General features: G+C 43.1%; 2 protein-coding genes across 2 annotated transcripts in view; one reads left to right on the forward strand and one right to left on the reverse strand.

The window, feature by feature from the left end:
• Positions 1–25,771, forward strand: gpr179 (G protein-coupled receptor 179). The gene is made up of 11 exons (XM_056372557.1): positions 1–1,794; positions 4,277–4,385; positions 8,822–8,918; positions 10,595–10,815; positions 12,275–12,343; positions 16,831–16,940; positions 17,557–17,795; positions 18,645–18,783; positions 18,867–18,969; positions 20,118–20,264; positions 20,642–25,771. The coding sequence occupies exons 1-11, from the start codon at positions 860–862 to the stop codon at positions 23,660–23,662; spliced, it is 5,190 nt and encodes a 1,729-aa protein (XP_056228532.1). The 5' UTR covers positions 1–859; the 3' UTR covers positions 23,663–25,771.
• mrpl45 (mitochondrial ribosomal protein L45) overlaps positions 25,677–26,551 on the reverse strand; it is an 8,321-nt gene continuing 7,446 nt past the window's right edge. Inside the window, exon 8 of the mRNA XM_056372559.1 lies at positions 25,677–26,237. Within this exon, the coding sequence (XP_056228534.1) occupies positions 26,139–26,237 (99 nt within the window). The 3' untranslated portion in view covers positions 25,677–26,138. The remainder of the gene's footprint in view (positions 26,238–26,551) is intronic.

Consider the following 26,551-nt stretch of genomic DNA (forward strand, 5'->3'; position numbering starts at 1 on the left):
CGTCAGATGGGCTGAAGCTCTTTGGAGCAACAGATATCTGAGCGGGAGACAGGAGAAGAAGAAGAAGGAGAGAGGGGAGCAAGAAAGAAAGAAAGAAAGGGAGGGAAACTTCCTTTTCTCTCTTCATCCCTCCAGCTCCACAACACGCCGCTCACCTCCCACCTCCTCCCACCAGACACGGGGATCCCCCAACTTTGAGGCTTTTCCCTCCTCTTCCTCCTCCTCCTCCCCCTCCTCCCTCTTGCGCACGCTGCGTTTATTTTGCCCCGGAGGTTGGCGCGCGCGGCTTCCCGACTTCAAACCACGACAGCGGAGAGTGAGCGGCACCGCGGGCTGGAGACCCCGGACTGACCGCAGAGATGCGGGGACTGCTCCCCCTGTCAGCCGCCTCTTCCCACCACCCCCGCCGGGGACACGCAGCTTTGACGAGATTCTCTTGCGACTGGGTGCGTGAACGCAGGAGAGCGCGTGCATGTGCCAGTGCGGCGCACAGATGGAGCTGTGCGCTCCGAGTGTGAGCGCAAGCGCCGCAGACCGAGTGGCCGCGCTCCTCCCGGACCCCCGCCGCCCCCACCTCCACCCCTACCACCACCACCACCAGCACCAGCACCACCACCAGCACCACCACCACAACCAGCACCACCACCAGCACCAGCACCAGCACCGCCGCCGCTGCTGCGCCTCCCTGATGTGAAGAAGAAGAAACCTCCGCGGAAAGTCCAGACCCCCGCCACCATGTGACGATTCTGTCTCCTCAAGGGAATCACAGAGGGGTCAAGAGCCGAGAAGAGACGGTGTTGTGGGTGTATGACCCCCCCTCCCCTCCCCTCCCCCTCCTCATCCTCAGAGTGAATCCAGGATGGGTCCTGTTTGGCTTCTTCTTCTGCTCCCACCTCTCCTCAGAGCCCAGGTGACTCCAGACTTCACCTCAGGAGTCCTGGTGGAGGCAGACAACACCACTGACTCTTTAATCAACAGCACAAGAACTTCAGACACCTCCACCCTCCCCTCAACCCTCCCGTCCACCTCTCTCACACCCCCACCGCCTTCTGGGTTTGCAGCCACACCTTCAGAAGCTCCCACAGAGCAGGAGGATGACTGGTCACCAGCCGAGACCTTCATGTACACCGGAGACCCTTCCCCTCTGGAGGAGGCTCGCTGCTCACGGGCGTACAGCTCACCGGGGCAGACCGGGTCCCTGCCCCCCAGCTTCAGCGCCCCCCTCCGTCCGGCTCTGGACGCACTTGCCAGCACTGCCAACTTCCTCAACATGATCTTCCAGGCCAGCGACCTGCGGGAGAGCACGGTGCAGGAGGACATGGAGTGGTACCACGCCCTGGTCCGTGCCCTCCTGGAGGCCAACATTCTCATCCAGCGGGCCCTGCTCACCTTCGACGCTGACCCCACCGCCTCAGTGCCACAGCTGGTGCTCCACGCCACCCGCAACCCCGCGGCCAAGGTGCAGACCATCATCCTTCAGGACTTATCCAAGGCCTGGGAGAGCCTGCACCCGCCCGCCCCGGCCCCCGACGACAGCTGGTTCACAAGCTTTAAATTCCCAGAGTCCAACCAGCCGGTGGCAGCCCTGTCCAAGCGGGTGCTCCTCAATGACCTCAGCACCTTGGACACGCCCAAGTGGGGGCAGGGTGACAGTTACGTGACCAATCGCAGCGGGGTGCGCTGGGGCAGCGCCCCCTTCCTGGACTGTAAGGACGGACGCTTTGTGCCAGGATGGATCCTCACGCTGTCCACATCTTTCTACGGCCTCAAGCCCGACCTGACACCTGAGTTCAGGTTAGGGCACACACACACATGCGCACACACACACACACACACACACACACACACACACACACACACACACACAGGCACGCACACACACACACACACACACACACAGGATGAGCCATTACAAAAACTTTAAGACACCGATACACACCGTTACAACAAAGACACAAACACAACCAAGCTGTCTCATGCTGATGATGTCACTTATTTTACACAGGTGTATTGTTGTAATTGGTGACTCCAAGATATGACCAATATCTGCACGTTATCAGTTATTGGCGCTGATCAATATCAACAAGCTCAACCAACAACATCGTCCACTGGCAGACTGGCTATCAGCCTGAGACATTTTCTTAAAGCTCCAACATGTTGACTATTTATTTTTAAATCTGGCTTGTATATTAATCGTCAACCCCAACCCCCCCCCCCCCCAACACACACTCTTTTATTTTAGAGCAATTGTTTAATCTTCTAGCAGATTTCAGCAAAACTGGAGCATTCAGTTTGGCTTTTTATTTAACGTGAATGTTTCCTGCCAGCTGGAAGGAGAACGCTGAAATAAAGCAGCTTCACTCGACTAAATCTGCAGAGCAGTACGTTAGGTAGAGGAGAAGACGAGCCCAGTGGCTCATCTCCATTTAGTCTCTGCCGTTCAAGTGTCAAGTCACGCGTAGAACGAGACATCACAGACGTGTAAACGATGAGCGAGGACCTGATCCATCACATGTTGAAGATGTTATTGTAGGTAGACGGGGTTAATGAAACATCTCTGATCTGATCTTTGCTGATAAAACCTGGCTGAAAACCGGACTTGTGTCGTGATTCTAAACAGAGAACTTTTAAACTTAACAGAAATCTTTACATGGAAGAGTTTCAGGAAAATGTTACAAGAACATAAATGCATGAAACCAGGTGGAGCGCTGCTGTTTGGACCGACCGTCTGCTGTGAGCCGTTTCTGCAGGAGCAACACAACTCAAGAGTTCAAACTCATCTTTAAATATATCAAAAGAACTTCTTGTATTATTTTTCATTCAGCTCCTGAACTTATGGCAAGGTCTTTGACTATGACATCAGATCTCACCTGTCCAGGTGTCTCTGTTTTTCAGGTTGCTGCTAACGGGATTTTCAGAATAAAATGAAGCCTGACATAAACAAACAAATCTGTTGGACCAGCTGTGCTTAATTTACTTTATAAACAACGTTCATGTCTTAATTATCCACATGCTGCAAGAACTCTGCTCTCGATCCACTCATTAAAATGGTGAGGGAGGCAATAAATAGTAAATATTTCTCCAGCTAATTTCAAAGGAGATAAATGTTTGGATTGATTACAGAACTTTCTTATTAGCTGAGCTCAGCTGTTACTTACAGTTAAGTTCTTCTTTAACAAAGGACCTCGTGTCTTTATTTGCTTTAGGAGGAGAATTTAAATCAATATTAGCTGATGCTCATTTTGTCCAGTGTCCAGAGACGGTCCAGACTATACTATAAAACTAAACCATAAATACTGACCCTTTCAGATTCACCATCGCTCATCACCAGCTCCATTATCCCCCATATCCCAATATTTCATTGATAACCAACATTTCGCAGGAAACACACAAATCTCACAGTCCCACGACCTAAACAACCACATGGGTCGTTTCCTCAACCCTCTGATACGACCCATGGGAGTGTCTCCTGAAATACCTGCCCTACCAGACGTCGGTTGTCATGGTTACCGTAATAAACACACCGAGCCGTGTACCCAACGTTGCCGTGGCCGCGGTCATGGCTTGGTTAGGTTCAGGCATTAAAACTTAGGGGTTAGGAAAAGATCATGATTTGGGATAAAATAAGTACTTCCTCAATATCAGACGATCTTTGTTGTCATGGTTACAATGATAACAACGAACGTTCACGGCTAATAGGAAACAACATAAACCACTGGTTTCACATGGGAATCGAACACTGATCTCCTGTGTCATATTCCCGTTTTTTGTTGACCTATCCATCCACCCCAACCTAAACTACGTGACTCCACTTTTTCCTTAGTTAAAATGGTGTGATTGTTTGAGATGGGTAAATATATGGGTCAGGACAATTCAGCAACACCTTCACATTGGGGCGTAGATTTGGATATGGACTGTCAATAAATAAAACCTTTTGTTTCCAAAGTACCTGAAAAGGACAAAGGCTTTGAAACGTACAGCAGCAGTATTTGTATTTCACCTGCCTCTCTAGTTCTGTGTTGGCCCCATGTGACCTTTCCTCCAGCACTCTGCAGAAACGTTTGATAAGCGTTCGGGATAAAAGGCGTTTTTGAATCAACACACTTGGATAAAATCTGACATTTGCAAAAGGAATCCACTTAAAGGCCACACAGAGGAAATGTGGAGCTGCAGGAGAAAAACAGATTATTGTAATGAGTGTGATGATATTCGGAACCACTGTTGTTTGTCTGACACTCATCTGTCTCTTGTGTGTGACTTTGTCTTTCTGCATCAGAGGTGTGATCCGTGTGGACGTCAACATCCAGGACATCGACTTAAACCAGTGTACAACAGGAGACAGCTGGTTTGCTGATACACATCAATGCAACCGCACCACCATGGAGGTAAACACAACGATACAAGGACCTGGTTCTTATGAGCTGAAACAGAGCAGAGAAATGTTTTGAATTCTGTTCATTTAGCACCAAACTGCTCATTTACACTTGGTAACAAAAGTCACTAATGCCTGGTTTCTTACTTCTACCAAGGAGGTTATATTTCAGTTGTTGTTTGGTATTGTATTTAAAAATCTATTCATGGTTCAGTAAGCTAGCTAAAGAATAGATAATAGGGTAGCTTGACGGATCAATAGTTAGCTTCAAGTAAAAAAGTTAACTAAAAATAAAGGATGAATTGTTTCGTAAGCTAGCTAAACAATAGGTAGGCTAAATGGTTGGCTAAAGTAACGGATCAATAGTTAGCTTAAAGTGATGAATAGACAGTTAAAACGATAAAAGTGCTGGATAAACAGTGAAAAACCTAAACATTTTGATTAAATGATTGAGACAGTCGGATAAAAGTAAAGGATAAATGGGGAACAGCTAACAATAAGGGATAAGTGGTAATTATAAATGGTTAATAGCTAAAATGAATGGATAAGAAGAAGAATATGAACCGTTGTAAAAGTTTGCTAAAGCTAATACAGTGAAATAAGTAGTAGTGTCGGTGCAGGAGTACTTGAGCTCCTCTTGTGGTCTACCTGACAAAATGGTGGGAACCACTGGTCTGAACTGAGACAGTTACATCACACAAATACACTCTGTCTAAACTGTTTGCGACCTCTCAAAACGGTTTAAACCCTCTCTGTCTGTACTCATTACTCTCTTTTTGCCTTTTTATCCTTTCACCCATTCCTACTTCCACTGTTCTGTCTGCTCGCCCACCCCCTCCACCTCCACCACCACCACCACCAGTCTTTATGTTTCAGTCTCCCTTTTCCCTGCCGGCCCGTCTGTCCAGACCCAATCCCCTACCTCTCATCTCAGCCGTCTATTTAAGGATGGCTGTGCTGGGTGGCGGGCTGCGGGATGATCTGATGGATTATGGTGATAATCCAGCCCGTTGACATACTTCCCCTTTATGCACCGCACTCACAGAGGTCTGAAACACAAGAGAAGAATGGTCCCGAAAAATCCCCAAATCCACATGGCACCTTTTGTCCTGTCCTTCCTGTCCTACCTTGGCTTAGAGGATTCAAACCCTTTGGCTGAGAAGAGCATGTAGTGGGTCACCCACTTTCTTCTGCCCTGGCTCAAGTGTCCTGGTTGTGGCCTTCTACTCTCTCATTTTTTTAACATGTCTAGTCTCTTATTACCTTGTCATGTATCGTCCCATCTCGTGTAGTCTTGCTTTGTCCATTCATACCGTATCACTTCCTGTTCTGTTCCGTCTTCTCTTATATCTCATCATCTCGTCTTTCCTTGCTTCCTCCATGGTTTTCCCTCCCCTGTCCTGCGTTGACTTGTCTTATTTGACTTTGTCCTGCCCTGCCCTCATGTCTTCTCACCCATCTTGTCTTGTCATGTCCTTCCTTGCTTCCTCTTGTCTTGTCATTTCATCTTCAGTCATTTCCTGTAAGCTATACTTCCTTCTTGTCTCATCATTTGTCTCCTCTCATTGCCTCATGTTGTCTCATCTTGTCATGTGTCATTTCTTCTTGCAGTGCGCTGTCTTGTGTCTCACCCTGCATTCATGTGGTGTTGGAAAATTGAAAAAAATCACTTTCCGAATGGTAAAATTCATGTAAAACTTTTGGAACAACAAGCTGGAAAGTTGGCGAAACTTTTTGGTACACAACTTGTCGAGTTGTTTACGTTTTATATGCAGAAACATGGCGGACAGAAGTAAATGTTTGGTTGATGGTGAGAAACTTTGGATTAACGGTGCAAATCTTTGCTAACATTAAATTTGTAATATGGTATTTAGTTGTAACTGTTAGTTAGAAAAGTTATTTATTAGCATTAACCCTGTAAAACAATTACTGGAAACGGCAACAAACGTGTTGTTTTAACGCTCTGACCAATGAAATACAGCACATCTTTGTAGCGTCCATGTTGTTTCCACCCTCTGACTTAAAGCACACGGACAAACCCAAGTTGGAAGATACACTTTGATCCTCAGTGAAACATTTGGTTCAGGTGATCTGTAATAATACATTTGATCTATTGGGGCTTAATTCCCTGAATGCACTGAATGCACTAAAGTGTGACGACCTGCGGGTTCAACTTAAACATGACGGATGAGTGAATCCACTGATTTACTACGACTGCTGAATTGAGATGCAACCGTGAAGAGAATTAAGTTGAGCGCTGCGTATAATCCATATCACATTAATGTTCAGCCTGTGCCATTAGGTCTTTGAGCATCTGATAAGGGGGTTGTGAGTCTGTATATACGTCTGTGAGGCCAGCGGTGTGTGTGTGTGTGCGTGTGTGTGTGTGTGTGTGTTCAGTGTGTGTGTGTGTGTGTGTGTACACATGGGAACAGGATTTCTCTAGAAAAGGATAATGCTCTCAGTAGAGGCATTATGTATCCATTTAGCTTTTAACTTAGATTAACACACAGAGCATCCCTGTGTGTGTGTGTGTGTGTGTGTGTGTGTGTGTGTGTGTGTGTGTGTCTCTGTCTCGACTGACTAAAGTGATGCTAGCATCAGCAGGAAATAGAGTGAGAGAGTACTGTGACCCCGTTTTTAACCTTCATTCATTCAGCTACAGTTAGCTTCACAGCAGCAACAGAAATGTGACACAGCTTCTCGTCCTCACAGTTCAAAATCATCTGAACCTGCGACACACTTACTGCTGCCCTTGGTGTTGGTTTGCTAACCTTGTTTGGTTTTAATCTATTCATTTTTATGTTTCAGATTTTTTTTTTGTTCATTTAAATACCATTTAATTTTATATGTTTATACACAGACGGATTATGAATCAATGGGCCCCTGGACATAGACATATAAAAGGCCCCCACCCCTCCCACACTCCCACATAGGAGCAAGATTCATTTTATGTCCGTTTGTGATCGTGTCGCATCTCTTTTGTCCACAAACATTTCTTACTCTTTGTCATTTTGTGTTTCCCTGTAGTAGTTTTGTACGGCTGTGTAATAATGTTGTGTCTCTCTGGTGTTTTGCCTGTTTGAAACTGTTTTACGTTACGTTTTGCATCTGTTTGTAGTTGTCTGTTTGCTTTCCTCGTCTCTTTGCAGTCGTTTTGTGTCTCTGTGCAGCTGTTTTACGTTGCTTTGCCGTCTTTTTTTGTCTCTTCGTGGCCATTGTTTCTATCTGTAGTCGTTTTGTATCTCCCTCTTTCTCCTCTTTTTAGTTGTTTTGCATCTCTTTGTAATTCTTATGTTGCTTTGTTGCCGTTTTGTGTCTCTTTGTAGTTGTTTTGCATTTTCTTTGTTGTTATTTTGTGTCTTTGCTGTTATTTTGTGAATCTTTGTAGTTGTTTTTGTGAATTTTTGTAGTCATGTCCCGTGTCTTTAAGATCATTTTGTGTCTCTTCGTATTCGTGTGTTTGACTTTCCAATAAATGTCACTATCAAACAGATTCAGGTCCAGGGACCGTGTGACCTCTTGTGCCTGGTAGGCCTGTTCAGTGATCCATCTATGTGTTTACACCCTGAGACCGTTGGATGCATGTTAATGTAAATACCACCATGTCTGTTCAATATTAATGCGACATGTAAAACCTACTTAGTGCATGATATCCATTACTAATAATCCATGGGTTGATCAAATACTGTTACATCCCATGATCATGAGATGATAGAGAAAAGTGAGAGCAACACTCTGAGGAATTAGAGTCATAAAATGCGATTAATGCAAAGATTCAACACAGAAGTATTAAAGGGTTGTAGCTCAGATGGCACAGCGGGTCTCTGATAGTTGAGGTGGTTGGTAGTTTGATCCCCTCTCTTCCTGCCCACATGTCCTTTAGTAAAACATTGAACTCCTATACATCAAGAAAAAATGTAATTTGTTGTGGGAAATTCTTCTTCCATATTAAATTAATAATATTATTTAAAGGCTTTGGATCATATTCATGTCACCTATTTTAATTCTTTGCACCCTCAGCACTAACAGAGTCCATCTTTCCTGCCTTGCTCAGTGACAGCAGAGACAGTGGGAGATGTTAATGGCCAGTGGTAGAAAGTCTTCACTGTAACTGGGCAGTTCTCAAGTGGGCATGTGTGTAACTGTGTGTAACAAAGCTTTCCTGACTGGGTTGACCGTTGTTAACACTTTTCCAGTTGAGTTTGATTAGGATTTTTACCTGGGACACTGTTTCCATCACGGGGACTCAAACCTGAAGCTCTGCAAGAAGTAAAAGTAAAATTAAAGGGAGACAATGTAGGAAAAACAAGTAGATTAGTGATATGTTTAAAATCTGTTTAAAAAAAAACATGAATTGTGGTATTTTTGTTATTCAAAGGAAAAAGAATAAAACCTTAAACATCCCACACAACAGGAAAATAAATAAATTCTCATGTTTCTCTGCAGTGCATGCCAATTCCAGGCCGGGGCTTTCGACTGGGTCAGTACTGCTGCCGCTGTAAAGAGGGCTACTACAACCCTGATACAGCCCCTGAGGACGCAGGTAAGTGGATCAACAACCTCTGTCCACAACAGGTGAAATAACTTAAAGAGGCTCTCCTGAGGTTTCTGCCTCAACTATTGGGCTTCTTCAAAATCCTATACAACATCTAAAGTCCATTTAAACAAAACAAAAACTCACAGAAATTAGATTTTTAAAGTTTTAATAGCTAATTGATGAAACTAGAGTCTTTTCTTCCATCAAGAAGTTAGTATCATCTTATTTAAAATTCTGTTTATTCTTTACTAAATGCAGGATATGACATATGATGTATGTTGTTTCCCTGTATTTGTTTCTTTTATGATGGAAATGTACAACTTGACCTAACGAGAATGAATTAACTCACCTCGTAGCTCAGATTTGCAGAAATGAAAGTGAAGCCAGGACAATGCAGTTTTCAGTCCAGCATTAACGGAAGCTTTAGCCTCTTTTAGCCTATAGTTTTGGTTTTACAGACCATGCATTTACTATAAAGCTTAATCTTCCACAGAAAGCCGTGTCCAGCTAAAATCTAAAGTTCACTGTACTCCTGCTCAGCACAGCAGACAGATGCAGTTAGCAACAACTAGCATTTAGCATCTGAGGAACCAGAGCAAAACAGAGCTAAAAGGATGAGGAGAAACTCCAAATGAATGCTAATGTTGCTACATGACTGGATGTAAAAGTAGGTAAATGTTAGCTAACACACTAACTAACACATTAACTAACACTAGCTAACACACGTGGAAAAAGTGAAGAAGTTATCCCAGTCTGCAAAGGACTTCACACGACAATATGCACAAACTTTTATGAAAAATGCTTTTGATTCTTTTGATCTGTGGACCCTTATGAACTAAAGGAATATAAATAATCAAGGAATAGATAGACAATTGGACCTCACAACTGCTTCAAAGGTAGGGAGTCGTCATTTCATCAGTCGTCCTTCACCATAGTTTATTACAGTACAACTGTTACCATGGTCAAAATACATGAAACCGGGACTGTTCCTTCCATAGATAAAACATCGGATATATTATTGATATATTGACCATTTTCATTTCAGAAATCTGGTCACTTTAACCTAGAAGCTAATGATGTGGCAATTGCATCATTTTACGTTTGCTTTGAGATTTGACTCACTTTATAGCTAGTAGCACTTAAGCAATTTCTAGCTTTACCTTTAAATAATGATTGATTAAAAGACTTGATAAACTAAGCAAACGTGTCATGATATTTAGGTGGGGGGGGGTTGGAGGAGTCTTGGCTCATAAAAATTAAAAAATGCTCATTAACTGGAACTTTTATAGACATAACTTTTACTCAGTTTTCTGCCAGTGTGAAATGTCCAGTTGTGCTGATCTACCTCGTCCTACCTGGCAGGTTGTCACATGTCAGACGCTTACAGTAGGTTTGCTACCCGCCCAGTCACCAGTGCAGCAACAAGGACATGATCCCTCACTGGCTTCCTTCATGTGAACACTTGGGAATCAGATGCAAAGTTGTGAGCCTGAAATTAATTCCAGGCTTCCTGTGATTGGAGAAAAAATCCTTTAGAGACATTACATGAAAACTCTCTTGATTCCAGAGTGAGCACTTGTCTGTATGCACTGTGTTGGGGCGTGGAGGTGTAAGTCACATGTATCTGAGGCCTTCACATGGGTCTGTGTAGGCGTAGATGCATGTGTCTGTTTGTGATGCAGATGGCGGCCCCGTGAACGAGACTGAAGGTGGCGATATGTGTTACCCGAACATGCCCATCTGTCTCCCGTGCTGGCCGGGCTGTAAGAGCTGTCAGGACGGCGCCCCCTGCTGGGTGCAGGAGGACTGGCTCCTCAGGGCCGCCGTTTTGGCCATCCAGGGGGTCTTCATGCTCCTCATCTTCGTCAGCATGCTGGCGGCCTACAGGCATCGTCGCAACCGGGTGAGTCACGTCTTTTGGCTCAGCGGGGCCACCGTATGGATGGAGTTTGAGCCATAATGATGCATTGTGTTAAAATGTAAAATTCTGCTGTTTCTTCAGCGAAAATGTCTCAAGTCTTATGAGTAATGTTTTTTATCAGTTGATCTTTGAATCTAAATCGTTTATATCAATCACAGATGGGACAAAAAGGGAAATTCGATATTGATTGTATCTTGCAATAACTTTCTAGAAAGTCGAAACATGATGCTGGGGTTTTTCTTTTCATACTTTTCATACATGTGCACTGTAAATAAATTTAAGCTGGTTTATCTTAAAAGCATAACTTCCTTTGCTGCCTGAAAAATATGAGTTAACTGAACTTATGTTTAATCAAAGTAGTTTTATTAGTTCTAGATTTAACTGAACACAAGGAAACAAGTTTAACAAGCTTACGATATTAAGTTGAATCAACAACTGTTTAGTCTCGCTGACAAACGCACTACAGATTTACATTTTCACAGTTTAAACACTCAGTTCTTCATATGACATGAAAAACTTTGCACCAGAGTCGGTACAGAGTCAACATGTGAGGCTGCTCCCAGTGACAGCGTTAAATTATAAATGTGCAGGGAACAGGGACTGAATTAAACATGACGGTTTGCTTTGTTTTCATTGTCAGCGGTTCATTCATTCAACTCACTTATTTCGTTTAAGTCAAAGAGCTTAAAACAACATAACGGCTCATGTTTATAAGTCGTCTGAAAGAAGTCTCAAAGTATCAAGGTGAAATAACTTGAATTTAAGGTTTATGGTAAATCGTGACTCTAAATTACCTGTAGGTGAACGTGAACAGCTGTTCTTCTCTGTATGTCAGCCCTGTGATGGACTGGCGACCTGTCCTGGGCGTGTCGCGCCTCTTGTCCTGTGTCAGCTGGGATTGGCTCCCATGAAAACCCTCAGATACAATGGCCCTGCGAGCTCGACGCACTGCGACCTCAGAAAACAAATACACGAACACGCTGCAAATTCAGTCGTACAACTCAACAGAAGTGTTTCCAAGGGACGCTAAAAAGTGAGGAAGCTGCTGGGACGCACTTGTAATTCAATGCTTTTAACTTCAAAAGTCACAATTGGGCATTGAACAACAAAGTCCCAGGCAGGTCCGTCAGTATTTGGTGTCCCCTGGAAACACTTCCTTTGAGCTGTAGGACTGAATTTGCAGCGTGTTTGTGTCTCTGCATGTGTTTTCTTAAGCGTCGGTGAGTTGAGCTCTCAGGGCCACCGTAAGGGAAGGATGGATAAGGCCTTGAGTGGATACCTATTTAATTTAAACCCCAGTATCATGTCTTAGATTTTCAGAAAGAGAGATGAAACAACCCTCAGTGAGAAACTACATTATTATTAAATTACACTGGTATGGTCCTTTAACATCTCAACCAGCTCCACATCTTCTCTTATCTGTTGTTTTCTTCCTCCTCAGAGGATCCGGGCGTCCGGCCTCCTGCTGCTGGAGACGATCCTGTTCGGCTCTCTGCTCCTCTACTTCCCGGTGAGTGTGTGGTGGCGGCGGCGGTGGCGGCGGCGGCTGACAGTTTGGCAGATTAGAGCTCTTTACAGATCACTGCGCAGCACAGAGCCACGGATTATATCATAATGGACGATTTGTGGAAGGGTGAATGGGGTGAGGGCGTGTGTGTGTGTGTGTGTGTGTGTGTGTGTATATAAGTGGAAATGGGGTGGGTGGGCCGTAGACAGTTTTCATAATGTCTCTGTGCTCCGGTGATTGATTATCAATCAATCTTTAGATTCATTTTACCAATTAAAGAGCCATTAACGCAAGTCAGCCGTGACTTTATATCCATCAGTGTGAAAGCGTCAGTCGATGTGAGCTCGTTCCTGCTGACGCCTGGTGATTCACACACACACACACACACACACACACACACACACACACACACACACACACACAGAGCACATAATTAATCAATGGTTTAGTTTAATGTGATGTGTGGACATGTTAATGGGCTCTGCTCCTCTTAACTGCTCACTCGTGGCACAAGTTTCAACATATAAAAAAGATCCTGTTCAAGACGTTGAAGGTTTATATGTTTATATATTGATATGTTTATTTATTTAGTGAGCGGTTAGTGTTGCAGCTGGTAAATAGGGGGTTAATTTTAATTACTTTACATACTGCTGAGTGGCTTAAATTTCAATATTCAAATCAAAATTCGTATCTAATAATAACACGTCATGATTCATTTGTTATTTGTTGATTATATTTTGTGTTATTAATGTGTTTTGATGGGCAGAGCAGTGATTCGGTTCATCTGCATTACAGAAAATAAGGACTTCAGTATCAGTAAGTGAACAGACCAGACTGTAGATTTAAAGATAAAGCACAGATATAACGTTGGTGTCAACACCACAGGATTCTGACGGGGCCTGGATTTGATTTTCCCTCTCGCTGCCATGCTGGCAGGTACAGGAGACAATCCACATTCATTTGCCTGAATTAGGATTTTTTGGGGATTACGATTAGGAAAGTTCATCTGAGGTTGGATGACTGTGATTGGCTGAGACACCTGTCACTCAAGCAAAAGTGGGGATGCGCTTCTCTAATCTGTGGTTATCGGCCCTGATGCTGAGTTTATCGGTTTGATATCAGACGTGATCGATCCACATTAAAAACCATCTGTTTGTCTGTGTCGTGAAAGAAAACAACAGTCTCTCAGTGTGATCCAGGCCCAGTTTACAGAACCTCAGAGTGACTCATCGTTTATCTGCCCAGACGTGCTTCAAAAACTTCCTGTTCAGCAGCTAACGACAAACAAACAAATTTAAAAATGTTAAATGTATATTTTTCACAATTATAAACAGATTAAACAATAAAATCAAGTCTTTATTTTGAAGTGGTGACGTTGTGAGACAAAGGGAAACACAGCAGGTATTTCAGGTAGATTCAAACAGTGTTGAGAAACAGCACCAGAGTCACTGGGCTGATGGTGTTGAGCTTTTTGTTTGGTTTTAAATCCAAAGGTGAACGGCAGCCCACTCACCTGACTGTAGATCCAAAAGCCAAAGCCCCAGATGAAAGGTCAGAGGTCACTCTCTCATCTCCGTTTGATCTACAAACAGTCGCCTGCTGCACGGCTGGTTGTTTGGTGTGAACATGGAGGAAGGTCACATAGTGTTAAAGAGCCTGATTGTCTCTTTATCGATACAGTTACATTGATTTCATTGATTTAAAATAATTAAAGAGAGAAAAGAAGAAACACGTTCAGGCAAAGAGCTCGTTACAGTAAAGAAAAGGACGTTTTCCCATGAGCCTCTAGTAATTGACCCGATCAGTAGCTCGTATTCAGATCACAGTACGTGTCTCTAAACGTCTCTGGGAACGAAGTTAAATAACATTTTGACGCTGCGACAGTGACCCAAAAAGTAAATTAGATAGAATTAAATGGAAAATTAAATAGAATTAGTAAACGTCGTCTCTTTTTACTGCCAGTTAAAAATCAGAGGAGATGAAAATCAGATGAATATAAATCGTCTCCCTGCGGAAGCTTTTTCCTCTAATGTGTAAAATATTGGCAGTTCAACGGGGAAGATTAACAGACATTGAACTGAAAAACAGATTCTAAAAATCCATTATTTTGGCAGCAAGTGCGACAATTCAAATCACTCTTCTTCTGTGGTGTCCTGATTTCGGAGTCTGCTGCTGTTTCCCCGCAGAGCTGATGAATATAACGAGTAGGATCTGATACGATCCGGGTTTTTCTATCAGGAAGTAAGAGTAGATGAGCCTCAGACCCAGTTTTTGATTTTATTTTCTTCACTTTTTGTGTGAGAAAGTCGTGTGAAACAAAACATTAATCACAGCAGAGGATTTAAAACTTTAGAGGAACTTTAAAGTGTTGTGGTGTGTGTGAAGAGACTCGACACAAAAACTTAGCAGATAATTAAACCCATCAATGCTGCAGATTCTGTGTGTTAAAGGAAGAATTAAATAAACATCTGTCTGAGTAGATTCAAAATTTTAAAAAAACATAGAAACTTCAAAACTTGCTTTTATGCAAAAAGTAGAATCACCTCCTCGTGGTTGTATCCCTCCGCCACTCAGACTAGTTCCAGGTCACATCCTAGTTTAATATATAAAGTATGAAACATTTGTGTGAAGTCTTGAGTGATGGCTAAAAAGTGTTTTCTGGGGTCACCATGACCTTTGAACTTTGACCTTTAGCCGCTAAAGTCTATTCAGTTCGTCTTTTAGTCCAAGTGAATGTTTGTGTCAAATTTTAAGAAGTTCCTTGAAGGCGTCACTGAGATATCGTGTCCACGAGAAAGAGACGGACGGACGTAGAGAAGGACGACTTGAGAACAATCATAATAATGGTAATAATACACACCAGGCATGTGACTTTCCACATGTTACCGATGTGTTTTTGACCCTCCTCGCTCCCCGTAGCTTTAGATCAACCAGTCAGATTACTTCCTCCTATAACTCCCATCTGCCTCTTCAGCTGATTAAACCCGCCCTCCTCTGGATGTTGGCTGCACATTGTCTCTGATTCTATACCAGCTCGCTCTGAGTGGTTTATCCGTCATGAGTGGTTTGAACACAATGATGTAAATTTGCGTTCACATTTTAGGGCTTTAGCTGATGCTCTTATCCAGAGGGACTGACACTGACTGTCGCAGCGGAATGAGCTTTAATTCCTGGATTACAGTCATCCACTCGACTGTTACACACTGAGCAGAGGCGAAGGTACAACCTGTTGTTGAGTGTGACCGGCTCAAAGCATTAACTATGTCAAAAACCTGAGAGCACATCGAGCTCAGACGTCCTGCTTTATCTATACAGCTTTGTTTCCCTTACAGAAGGTTTTGAGGTCATTGAACTCATCACACGAGCGGATAGTGTTGCACCTGAGGAGCCACTTTACCTGTCTGCAGCACGTCTTTGTTTTTACTCAAGCACGACAAAATGTATTTTAATGAATGTGCCATCAAATGGAAATAATCTGCATGTGTGACATTTTTATTTTTATTTATTTGTTTATTTTCTTGGCTTTAAACAAGGTCTGGATTCACAGCGTTAGTCTCGTTAACACTGATGAGACGTGTAATTAAGTGTCTGTTGGTAAAATTAGTGATAATAGTAGCTGTAGTATTTTTAGTGGTAGTAAAAAAGTAAGTAGTAATAGTAGTTATACCAGCTGTTGCAGTAGTAGTAGCTAGTAGTACTAGTAATAGTAGTAGCTAGTAGTACTAGTAATAGTAGCAGCGGTAGTAGCAGTGCTAGTAACAGTTAGTGGGAGCAGGAGTATTAATTAGGAATGCAAGTAATGATTATTTTCACTATTGATTAATTGATTATTGATCATTTGTTTGTCAGAAAATCAAAGAAAATCAGGTCAAAAGCTTAAAATGTTTATTTATTAAATTTATTTCAATTTCAAACAAAACAAACAGTAAATTCTCACTGTTGAGAAGCTGAAACTGGAGAATGTCGATTTTACTTGAAAACGATCAATAGATTTTCATAACGATTGACTTTTTTCGTTCATGTAGAAACAGCAGTAGTAACAGTTTCACTACAATCGGTAGAAACAGTACTTGTAATGAAACAGCATCAGTAGTAGTGGCAGTAGTTGTAATGATACTAATATTAGCGATAGTAGTTCTAGTGATAACACCAGTAACTGCAGCTGAGGTTGTCGCGGTAGTTTTATTATAAGAAGTATTTATGAAGATAATATGAGCAGTAATAGTACAAGCAGAAGCAGTAGTTGTGGTTTCAGTAGTAATAGTACGTGTACACAGCTATAGATGTACTACTATAGCTGTTTCTGGCACTTGAACAGCAATATCATAGTAGTAAACACAGTAATGGCAGTACTTGTAAGCAGTAGTGGTGGGAGAAGAGGCGCAGTATTACTGATAGTACTTACACCAACACAAGCTGACGTCCAACACTGTGTGAGTGAGTGTCTCTCTCTCTCTCTCTCTCTCTCTCTCTCTCTCTCTCTCCTGCAGGTGTTCATCATGTACTTCAAGCCGAGCACCTTCAGGTGTATCCTGCTGCGCTGGGTCCGGATGCTCGGCTTCTCCATCGTCTACGGCACCGTCACTCTGAAAATGTACAGGTAGGTTCACACGTCACCTGTCTTTCATTTCACAGGAGAATAAGTTCACAGACATCGAGTTGATCAGAAACTAGGATAAAAGTTTTTATTCAAACAAATCAATCAATAAATCTTTATTTGTACGACACCTTTCTACAGGTCAGAGCAATTCATTTTTACAGATGACTGAGACGCTGATGAGACAGTTCAAACAATATACGAGAAATAAAACGATGATAAATATAATGATAAAACCAATAAATTAGATTTAAAAAAATAAACAAATAAATTTAAAAAATAAATAAAAGAAGATGATTTAAGAAATAATAAAATAAATAAATGATGGAATGAAAATAAATAATCGCTATAAAACAAAATCTAATCAAAAACCAAATGAATTTCTGTAATGAAACATTTTGTGGCTGAAACAAACAGCTGATTGAAGTTTCCAAAATCAACTAAACTACTTGTTTTTGATTCAGTAATAAATGTAGAATTAAATTTACACATTTCCGAGCAAGTCACAACACAAACTGAATGAATTATAAACTGATTGAACTAATTCGTGGTCTCTTTTAGAAGTCTACATTCCTCGACAGTTTCCCTCCAACACTGACTGACTCTCACCTCTGCGCAGGGTGCTGAAGGTGTTCCTCTCTCGCACGGCCCAGAGAGTGCCCTACATGTCCAGCCTGCACTTGCTGAGGATTCTGGGAGTGATGCTGATGACGGTCAGCTGGTTCCTGTGCGCGTGGACGGTGGGCGTCCTCCAGAACCGCGACAGGAACATCCCGGTGTTCGTCACCACCACCACGTCTGACGGACAGGGCTTCAACCTGTGCTACCTGGACCGCTGGGACTACATGATGGCCGTGGGTGAGTGGAGGCGGAGAAACGGCGTGTGATGACGGAGGCTTCTCATTCGGCGCAGTTATAATTCAAATGTTTTATTTATGGCAGTTTTTGCTGCGTTAATTGAAACTAAACTAAAGTCATGATGAGTAAAACCATTTTAAATCCTATGAGGTCTTCAAGATGTTCCTTTAATATCTTTGTGAATTTGTAGACTGTCCAATCTTCATATTATTGCAAAATCATATGTCATGTCATGTCATGTCATGACATGTTATGTTACGCAAGTACCTTTTAAAAATGGAGAAATTACCTTTAGAACTTTAGAGCTCTAAATATAAAGTACAGTAGATGTCGCATATTGTTTCCTCTTAAACCTCAAAGTGTTATTCAGAAGTAAAAACACAAATCAACTTATATTCTACTCTGCTTTTGACTGACTAGTTTCAGGTCACATCCCTGTTTGTCCGGAGTCAGAGAAAATATGAACCATCTGTGTGAAATTTTGAGTGTCGCCGTCCTGGAGGAATAAAAAGTCTGACGAGGCAGGTTGTAAACAAGCCGACAGTTCAGTCTGATTATCTTAATACTTCAAGGTAAAATCAAAAATGAGCATACCTGAGATGTCAGTAATAATCCCTCAGTGCACAGGACAACTGTGTACACGACTACAGTGAGAATGGAAGGTCAAAGTTGAACCGAGAAACAAGAAATATGGACCTTAAAAAGTAAATTCCTCACTGATATCAGATTAAACCCAGACTTTCTTTTACACGATTTATACATTATTTAGCATTTAAACAGTGTTATATTAATAAAAACAAAGTGAAAACATCCCATCGTTCCCTCTGTCCTCACCTTCCTCTGCCACAGCTGAGCTCCTGTTCCTGTGCTGGGGGAGCTCCCTGTGGACCGCCGTCAGGCCCGTCCCCTCGGCCTTCCACGAACCTCGCTACATGGGCATCGCCATCCACAACGAGCTGCTCCTCTCCTCCATGTTCCACCTGTTCCGGTAAACGGCGAGCACAACCAGCGTGTCTGAAGCTGTAAGAGTGCAGGACAAGCTAACGCCTTTGTGTTCTCTGTCCCCGTCAGGTTCACCTTTCCCTCTCTGCATCCTGATTGGATGTTGCTGCTCTCCTTCACGCACACCCACGTCACCATCACGGTGACGCTCGCCCTGCTCTTCATCCCCAAGGTACTTGGCATCTTAGTTAAATCAACTGTGGGTTACTTTAAGAGGTCAAAGCAGAAAAAAGGTTGTCAAATAAGTATTGATGAGTAATATATATATATATATATATATATATATATATATACTTACCTCAATGCAAGTTTATTTAAATGAAATTAATGTGCAAGTAAACTCAGCAGAAGTGATATATTTGCACCTTGTAAACACTGAGTTGATGTTTGTAGAAAGGAATATACTGTATATGTGATATGTAATTTCTACATTTTTGGAGACCATGAACATCTCAAGGTTTCATGAGAATTCATCCATTAATTCTGGAGAAATTTCATGGACTCGAATGTTGGACCAACAGTTTAGCAGATCAAGGGACCCAACACACATCAAAGATTGTGTTTACATGGACATGAGTTTCCCAGTTATGAGGTTTATCCAGGTTATAAAATCTAGTATTTACAGCAGTCTCAACACTGCATGCTCTTTTTGATGGCGCTTGTGATGTTCACAAACACAAACCGGCAATTTTGAAATGGTTAATCTGACATCCCTACAACCATTAACTTACTGCCGCCAACTTGGCAGTGTATGACTCCGCCCCCCTAACTCCCGGCTAATCCAAAAATGGGCAAAGAGGAGGGGCGTGTTTCTGCTGTAAATTTGGACATTTTAACATGGGAGTCTATGTGGCATTGACTCACTGTTGGAGCCCGGTGTCAAGCAGCCAGTAGAGGACGTTCAGTTTTTGGTACTTCCGTGTTGGATTCATTTGTCAGCCTCGGGTGTTGCCACTAGATTGGAAAACTGTAACCTGTCTACTACAGACTTGAGTAATTTTCTCCCGTCTGAACTACCAGGTATTTTGAACGCTTTTAACCAATGCATAAAATCTTAAACGATCCACAAGTGAGACGCTGTCTTTGCCGCCATTGTTTGTCTTCCTGTTAATCACTTGGCCAAAGGTAGTCGACAGCGTTCAGATAATTGAATACTCCAGGTTTTTTCCAAACTGGGATAAAGACTTCATCCAGATTTGTGAAATCAGACACAAAAACGTGATGCTTCAAAGACTAACTTAATCCATACACGCACAATCGACGTTTTTCCAATGCGAAGTGTTTAGGTATGAATTGTATGCTTGTGTGTGTGTTCCACAGTTTCTCCATGTGTCTAAGCCTGGGAGGGAGGAGATTGCGGCAGAGGTGTACGAAGACGAAGTGGACCTGCGGCGCTCGGGCTCGTACCTCAACAGCAGTTTTCACTCAGCTTGGAGTGAGCACAGTGTGGACCCGGATGACTTTCGGGTAAACTCTCTTGTCCCCTCAGAACGATATTATCACTTTGCATTGGGACATAATTTACAAAAGGTGGAAGAAATTCCAAACGTCACATTTAAATAAGAAAAATAAATGTCCCTTAATTTCAGTTATGACCACATGTAGACTCACTTAAACAAATCTTAAATGTATTATAATTAAATCATAAATTAACATGAAATACTCTGGCCAATAGAAAAGATACATGTTGTATGACCTCTCTCCAACCCTTATCCTTTTCTTATCCTCAACTGTCTTCTACCTTTCCTCTGACTTGTTACTGTCGTTGTCTTTTCCTCTCCTCAACCATTTCAACCACCCCCTGAATCCCGTCATCGATTCCCCCCCTTCTTCACATGCACCAGGATGAACTGAAGAAGTTATATACCCAGTTAGAAGTCCACAAGACGAAGAAGATGACCGCAAACAACCCTCATCTGTCAAAGAAGCGAAGTTCTCGCTGTGCACTGGGGAGGTCCATTATCAAACGCATTGCTGAGATCCCAGAAACCATGAGCCGACAGTGCAGCCGCGAGGAGAAAGACGGATCCTTCCACAGTAGAAGTGTGAATATGTCTGACTCTTTCAGGCTGAAGCCAGATACCGTCAGTATCAGTTACAAGAGTTCAATGAAATCCCGAACACCATCACCAAGCATGCGCAAGTCCCAGAGTGATCATCACTATGTCAGGGAAAGAGACTCTTCGTTGCGTGACTCCATGTTGAAGGCCAACGCTGTGAAGAGATCCTCTCAGCGGTCGGAGACGGACTCCTTGGATATTCCACCAGGGGTATGTAAGTCAGCCAGTGCCCAGAATCTGACAATTGATACCAATCTTCTGCATCCTGATCACACCAGGCTTCATAAGTCCTGGAGTCTCACCTCCACGACCACCCACTCTATGGAAAACATACCTAAAGTTAACAGAGCCAGCACAGTGCTGACGAGGTCCAGGCAGAGCATTTCCATCAGCGACCAGACCAGGAGCGCTCTCCAGTCAGAGTCATTTGACAAGGCCGAGGTCTGTCCTTGGGAGGTGGAGCAGGAACCATCAGGCGACAAGAACCAGAAGCATGTCACCTACGCAAACTCTGAGGATGGTGAGGAAAAAAGGCCGCCATCTCCACAGTCGCTTATCTGTCCCTGGGACCATTTACCACCCGTAGAAAGGACTCCTTCTGAGGACAAAGGACTACAGGGTGAAACCGAGTCGCCCAAACCGCAAGCTCCCGTGTCTGCGAGCGCACCGGGCTCTCCGAGACCGAAGATCACAAAGGATCAACGTGTCTTCTCCTTCCGCACCACCAGCAGCAGGTGGCTCTCGGTGAAATCAATTATGGGATCCATGGATGCAGGAAGCAGATCCAGTAAGGAGGGGAATTTAAACATAGAGGATTCTGTCTCACAAAAAAGTCAGGAAAGTGCTTCCACAACACCAAGATCGGGGAGATCTAGTAGACGTCCAAGCGTTGAGAAGAGGTCATTGCAGAAAAGAAGTATGACGACAATAGACGGAAAACCATGCCTTGTGAAGCAGAACGCAATCAGACTGTCCTCTACGGATTCCGCGGACAGAAGCCCAAGAAGGCTTGTGATCGTAAAATCTGCCGTCTACCCATGGGACGTGGACGACGTGCAAAAAGATGGCACCTATGAAAACGTGTTTTTATCAAGGCAAAACAGCAAACGTAACAGTATAAGTTCATGGGAAACTGCTAGCAGCTCGAGAACACCTTCAACCCACAGGAGAGGAAGTAATCGAATTACACCGGTCCGTAACGTTTCTCATGCAGATGTGTGTCCATGGGAAGGAGCTGGTACTATGCAGCAAGGGGAAGGACCAAAGAAGCAGCAGAGCATTAAAGCAGATGTTTGCCCTTGGGAATCCCAGGCATCGGTGTCTAATGTATGTCCATGGGAATCTCAAGAGCAAGGGAATGTGAAAAGACAAGGAAGTGGTCGTGGTGACGTGTGTCCTTGGGATTCGCAAGATATTCCCGTTATTTCGCGTACGACTTTGTCCAGAGATTCACAGAAACAAAAGTCTTTGAAACGTGCAGCAGACTTATGTCCCTGGGAGACGGCAGAGACTCCCCAACCTTCAGTAAGACAAGATAGTGAATACGTTAACGTGTGTCCTTGGGATGTTCAGGACAAGGCTGAAGTTGTATATGAAAACCTTAATCCTACGGAGACCAAGGGAGCGCTGGGGGTGCCGCTTCGACAGGAGGTCATGAAACCTGCCATCTATCCTGCAACGAAAGAAATGCCAAGTACTGAGCAACAATATGCAAAATCACCTGCCCTTAACTGGGGTAAACAAGTGAACAGGACAGTAGAAAGTTGTCCATGGGAGTTCCCTGATCCTCCAAAAATCACGGAAAACATTTGTCCATGGGAAGAGGGAAGCAAAGAGCCAACAAATACAGACCCAACTTCGCAAATGACCATCAAGGTAGATGTTTGTCCCTGGGAAACTGGAAATCAAGACAAACCCGAAGACTCACAAGGAGGTGTCTCGCCTTTGAAAGCTGCGTCGGTACAGTCTGAAGGGAAGGACAACACAAGAGTAAACATATGCCCCTGGGAAACTGAAGCTACCAACACAGTGTCAGCAGATGTTTGTCCATGGGAAACCGGGGAACCAGAATCAGGAAAGCCGGAGACCCCGAAAATATCTGACAGTCATATGAAGCAAGACACAGCTCGGGAAAATGTTTGTCCATGGGAGTCGGACGAAGCAGGGGCAGTCAAATCTGAAATCTCAAAATCAGAGAAACTGCAAAGACAGGGGAATTCCCGGGAAAGTGTCTGTCCATGGGAAACAGATGCTCCAAAAGTTCTGCAAAAACAAGACAGCGCTCGGGGAGATGTTTGTCCGTGGGAGACTGAAGAACCAAAAGTTCTAAAGAAGCAAGATAGTGCTCGGGCAGACGTTTGTCCGTGGGAGACAGAGGAACCAAAAGTTCTCCAGAAGCAAGATAGTGCTCGGGCAGACGTTTGTCCGTGGGAGACCGAAGAACCAGGAGTTCAAGACAGTACGGGAACAGGTGTTTATTTGACAGATCCACAAACGTCGAGCGAAGGCAGACTCGAAATTCCCAACAGTGAGCAAGAACTCGTCACAGAAAACCAGGACCCGCGAAGTGTAGAAGAGTTTCCGGCTGACATCAGCACAGAGGACATAGATGAGTCTAAAGCGAACTTAGCCCTGGGCCGGCGTGACGCTATGTGTCCCTGGGAGATGGTGAGGAGCAGATCGGGTTCCTTCACAGACAATGCCTCGGACGTTTTTACATGGGAGCCTGAGAATATTCCAGAGGAGGATGAAGAGGACGATGCAGAATGTGCCGCTGAGGCTCTCGTATTCCCACCCGACTTGTGACCTGAATCTAGCCAATCGTTTATTTGACCACCCCCCTGCTGAATCAAGGGGAATGAGAACTCTACTGAACCATTTTGGCGGTACCCTGGGCTCAGGGAGGTCAGAGTGCAGGGGCAGCTCCCCTTGCAGCTGAAAGCCCCTTTCTGATGGACAAGTACTGGAGTTAATGAAACATAAAACACAGCGTTGTTTTATTTCAGGTTGGACCAAGACACAGTCCAACTAAGACACCTGTAGTAGAGACTTGATGAGCTGGACACTTTGAGTTGTGCAACCCTGACTGAAAAGCACATGTTGCAGACTCTTTACGTCCCTCATTGATCCAGCTGTGACCTACGAACAGACGTTTTTCTGAACGACGGAAGGGCATCTAAGGCAATTAGATGAAGTCCCTTTTTTTCCTGCTTCTACCCCCCATTATAAAGTAAAATGTTTTTTTTTTGTGTGTGTGTGTCTTTGTATGTTTTTTGGTGACAATTAACATATTTGCCATGTAAATGCAATATGTTGGACACATGGCCCGGGGTGACTGTATCATGAAATCTGAACTCAACAAGTCAACAGCGCTCGCAAACACAAATATTTCACAGGACCTGTGAGACGAAACTAATCTCAACCAGCATACAAACGATAAATTCAGTCTGATTTTATTCTTTTGTGGAAATTATATTTTGAAAGTTTTAAAGAAAGCGTTAAGTGTCAAGCAGTGCCACCAGGATTACACTACGGATGTCAAATTATATTTCAATCAGGTATTAATGATTGATAAAACTATGCATACCTGTTTGCTTAAGTGGACTGATTACTCTCTCTCTTTTGATTCAGTCATAATAATGTGAAAATAACTTTCATCCACACACAAAAAAAATGCCAAAAACTGCATAATTTACCATAAACTCAGACTTATTCCCTAATAATTGTACCGTTGGAGCGGAGTTAATACTGCATATTTCTTTTATATCCGACATCTGTAGAAAATCATGTCACTGCTTTTTTTTAACGGGGATGCAGTTAACTGGAAACCACTTTCAGAGGGATGGGACAGTGAGATTAAAATAAAGTAGAAACAGGCTGTGAAGATTACAGATTTTTCAAATGTCAAATTGAATTTTGCTCAATCCAAATGTCGCAAATAATGCACGTCACAGATGTCAGGCCTCAGCTTCAATGGAAAACAGGGCTGTTTCCCCATTAGTTGATCAGTTAAATCATTTCTATTTAAGGTTTTCATCAGGGTTCTTTAAGCAGATATATTGATATTCGTCATTGGAGTCGCTGCTAGAAATAGATATCCTTTGGTTTTAGAGGATAAGATGTCCTCTCAGAACCCATTCATACGCAGAGAAACGGCAACACTGGAGACATTTTTTTTTAATTAAAATCAGCTCATGGATTAGTCAAAAGACTATCAGACATCTTTATTATTAGCTAATAATTTCTTTGCATCAGAGGGGCCCCACATTTCCACGTCTGACGTTGTTGAGTTAGTATTTTATACAGTTTTGAATCATTACACAACGTTTCAGACGCTGCAACTTTCTGAAAGCAGCATTACTTTAACAAAAGGTTTCACGGTGAATACATTTTAGGATGTTGGCGTTTTCTGTTTTTGTGTTGGTGTAATTACGTCACACGTCTGTGCCGGCGATTGTTCTGCGAAATCGACGGCCAGTTTTTTTTTTTTTACAAATGGTGATGATCACTTCTGTTCCTTCAGTCTCTCACGAGCTTCAGGTTTCTTTTCATTCGGCGATCTCATTGTTAACGCTGCGCCAAGTTGTCTGTCGGTGGAGTGACCTAGTTTTGTGAGCATTGTTGCATGTTAGTGTGTTTTTGAATGAGCGTGCTGTAATTTGTCGTGCTGTAAATCTACTATAGTTGTAACACACCCTTTGTTTTGCATAGAGGAACAGCCTGTGTACTGCTTGTACTGTTTCAATTTTGTCTGTATCTTCTATGAAAGATTATTCTGGGGGAAAAAAAAAAAGAAAAAGTCTATTGAAATCTACTGGTGTGAAGTAAAAGCAGATGGGACACTTTATTTTTGTATTTCCTGGAGGTCAACATGCAGTATATCCATCACAGAAATAAACCATACAATTTTCTGGAGATCTGTATATTTTATTTTTTACATGTTACACATTAAATTAGTCTCATAAAGAAAAACTGAGTTGAAGTCATGAGAAGAGCTGCTGTTGTTGTTGTTATTATTCCAGACTGCTGTGTAATGGTTTACCGTGGAGTAAGAAGCAGCTTTATTGGCTTCGGGACAGAGCGGTTTGTTCGTCCTACAACTCACCTGCTGCTGCCTCCGTCTGAACAGCCAAACAGAAAAGAGCCTCCCCAAAGGAAGCCTGTTCTGCTGCCAGAGTGGACAAACTGTCCAACCACAGCCAGATTTTAAACTGCATTTGGCTGGTGACTGGTGACAACGTCCTACTGCGGTTTAATGGAAAGAGCGGCGCCATCTGGTGGCCTATTTGTACCACTGAACCGCCTCCGGTTGGGGAACTTCAATGCTGCTGGCGTCGAACTCTTCCCCTACGCTCAGCTTGGGACCGGGAATCATGACAGTCTGGAAGGCGACAAGGAGCAGATGAGTGTCATTTTGTTAATTATAATCAACACATAATCACATTATACATAAACATCTCCAGTGTCATGTTGTTCCAAGGGGAATTAACCTGCAGGACCAAGACGGGCATCATTCAAAACAGCATGAAGTCACCGGAAAACAAATTCAACCACGACATCACTGCAAAAGAAGCGTCCTAGCGTGACTGTAATTCTTTGCTTCTGCGTTACTTTATATGTTTTATATCAATACAGAAGATATAGTCTGCAACATTTTCTTAGAATTAGGAGATATTTAGTATTTAACTTAATTTT

This window comes from Seriola aureovittata, chromosome 3, assembly GCF_021018895.1.
Source record: "Seriola aureovittata isolate HTS-2021-v1 ecotype China chromosome 3, ASM2101889v1, whole genome shotgun sequence".
Lineage (NCBI taxonomy): Eukaryota > Metazoa > Chordata > Actinopteri > Carangiformes > Carangidae > Seriola > Seriola aureovittata.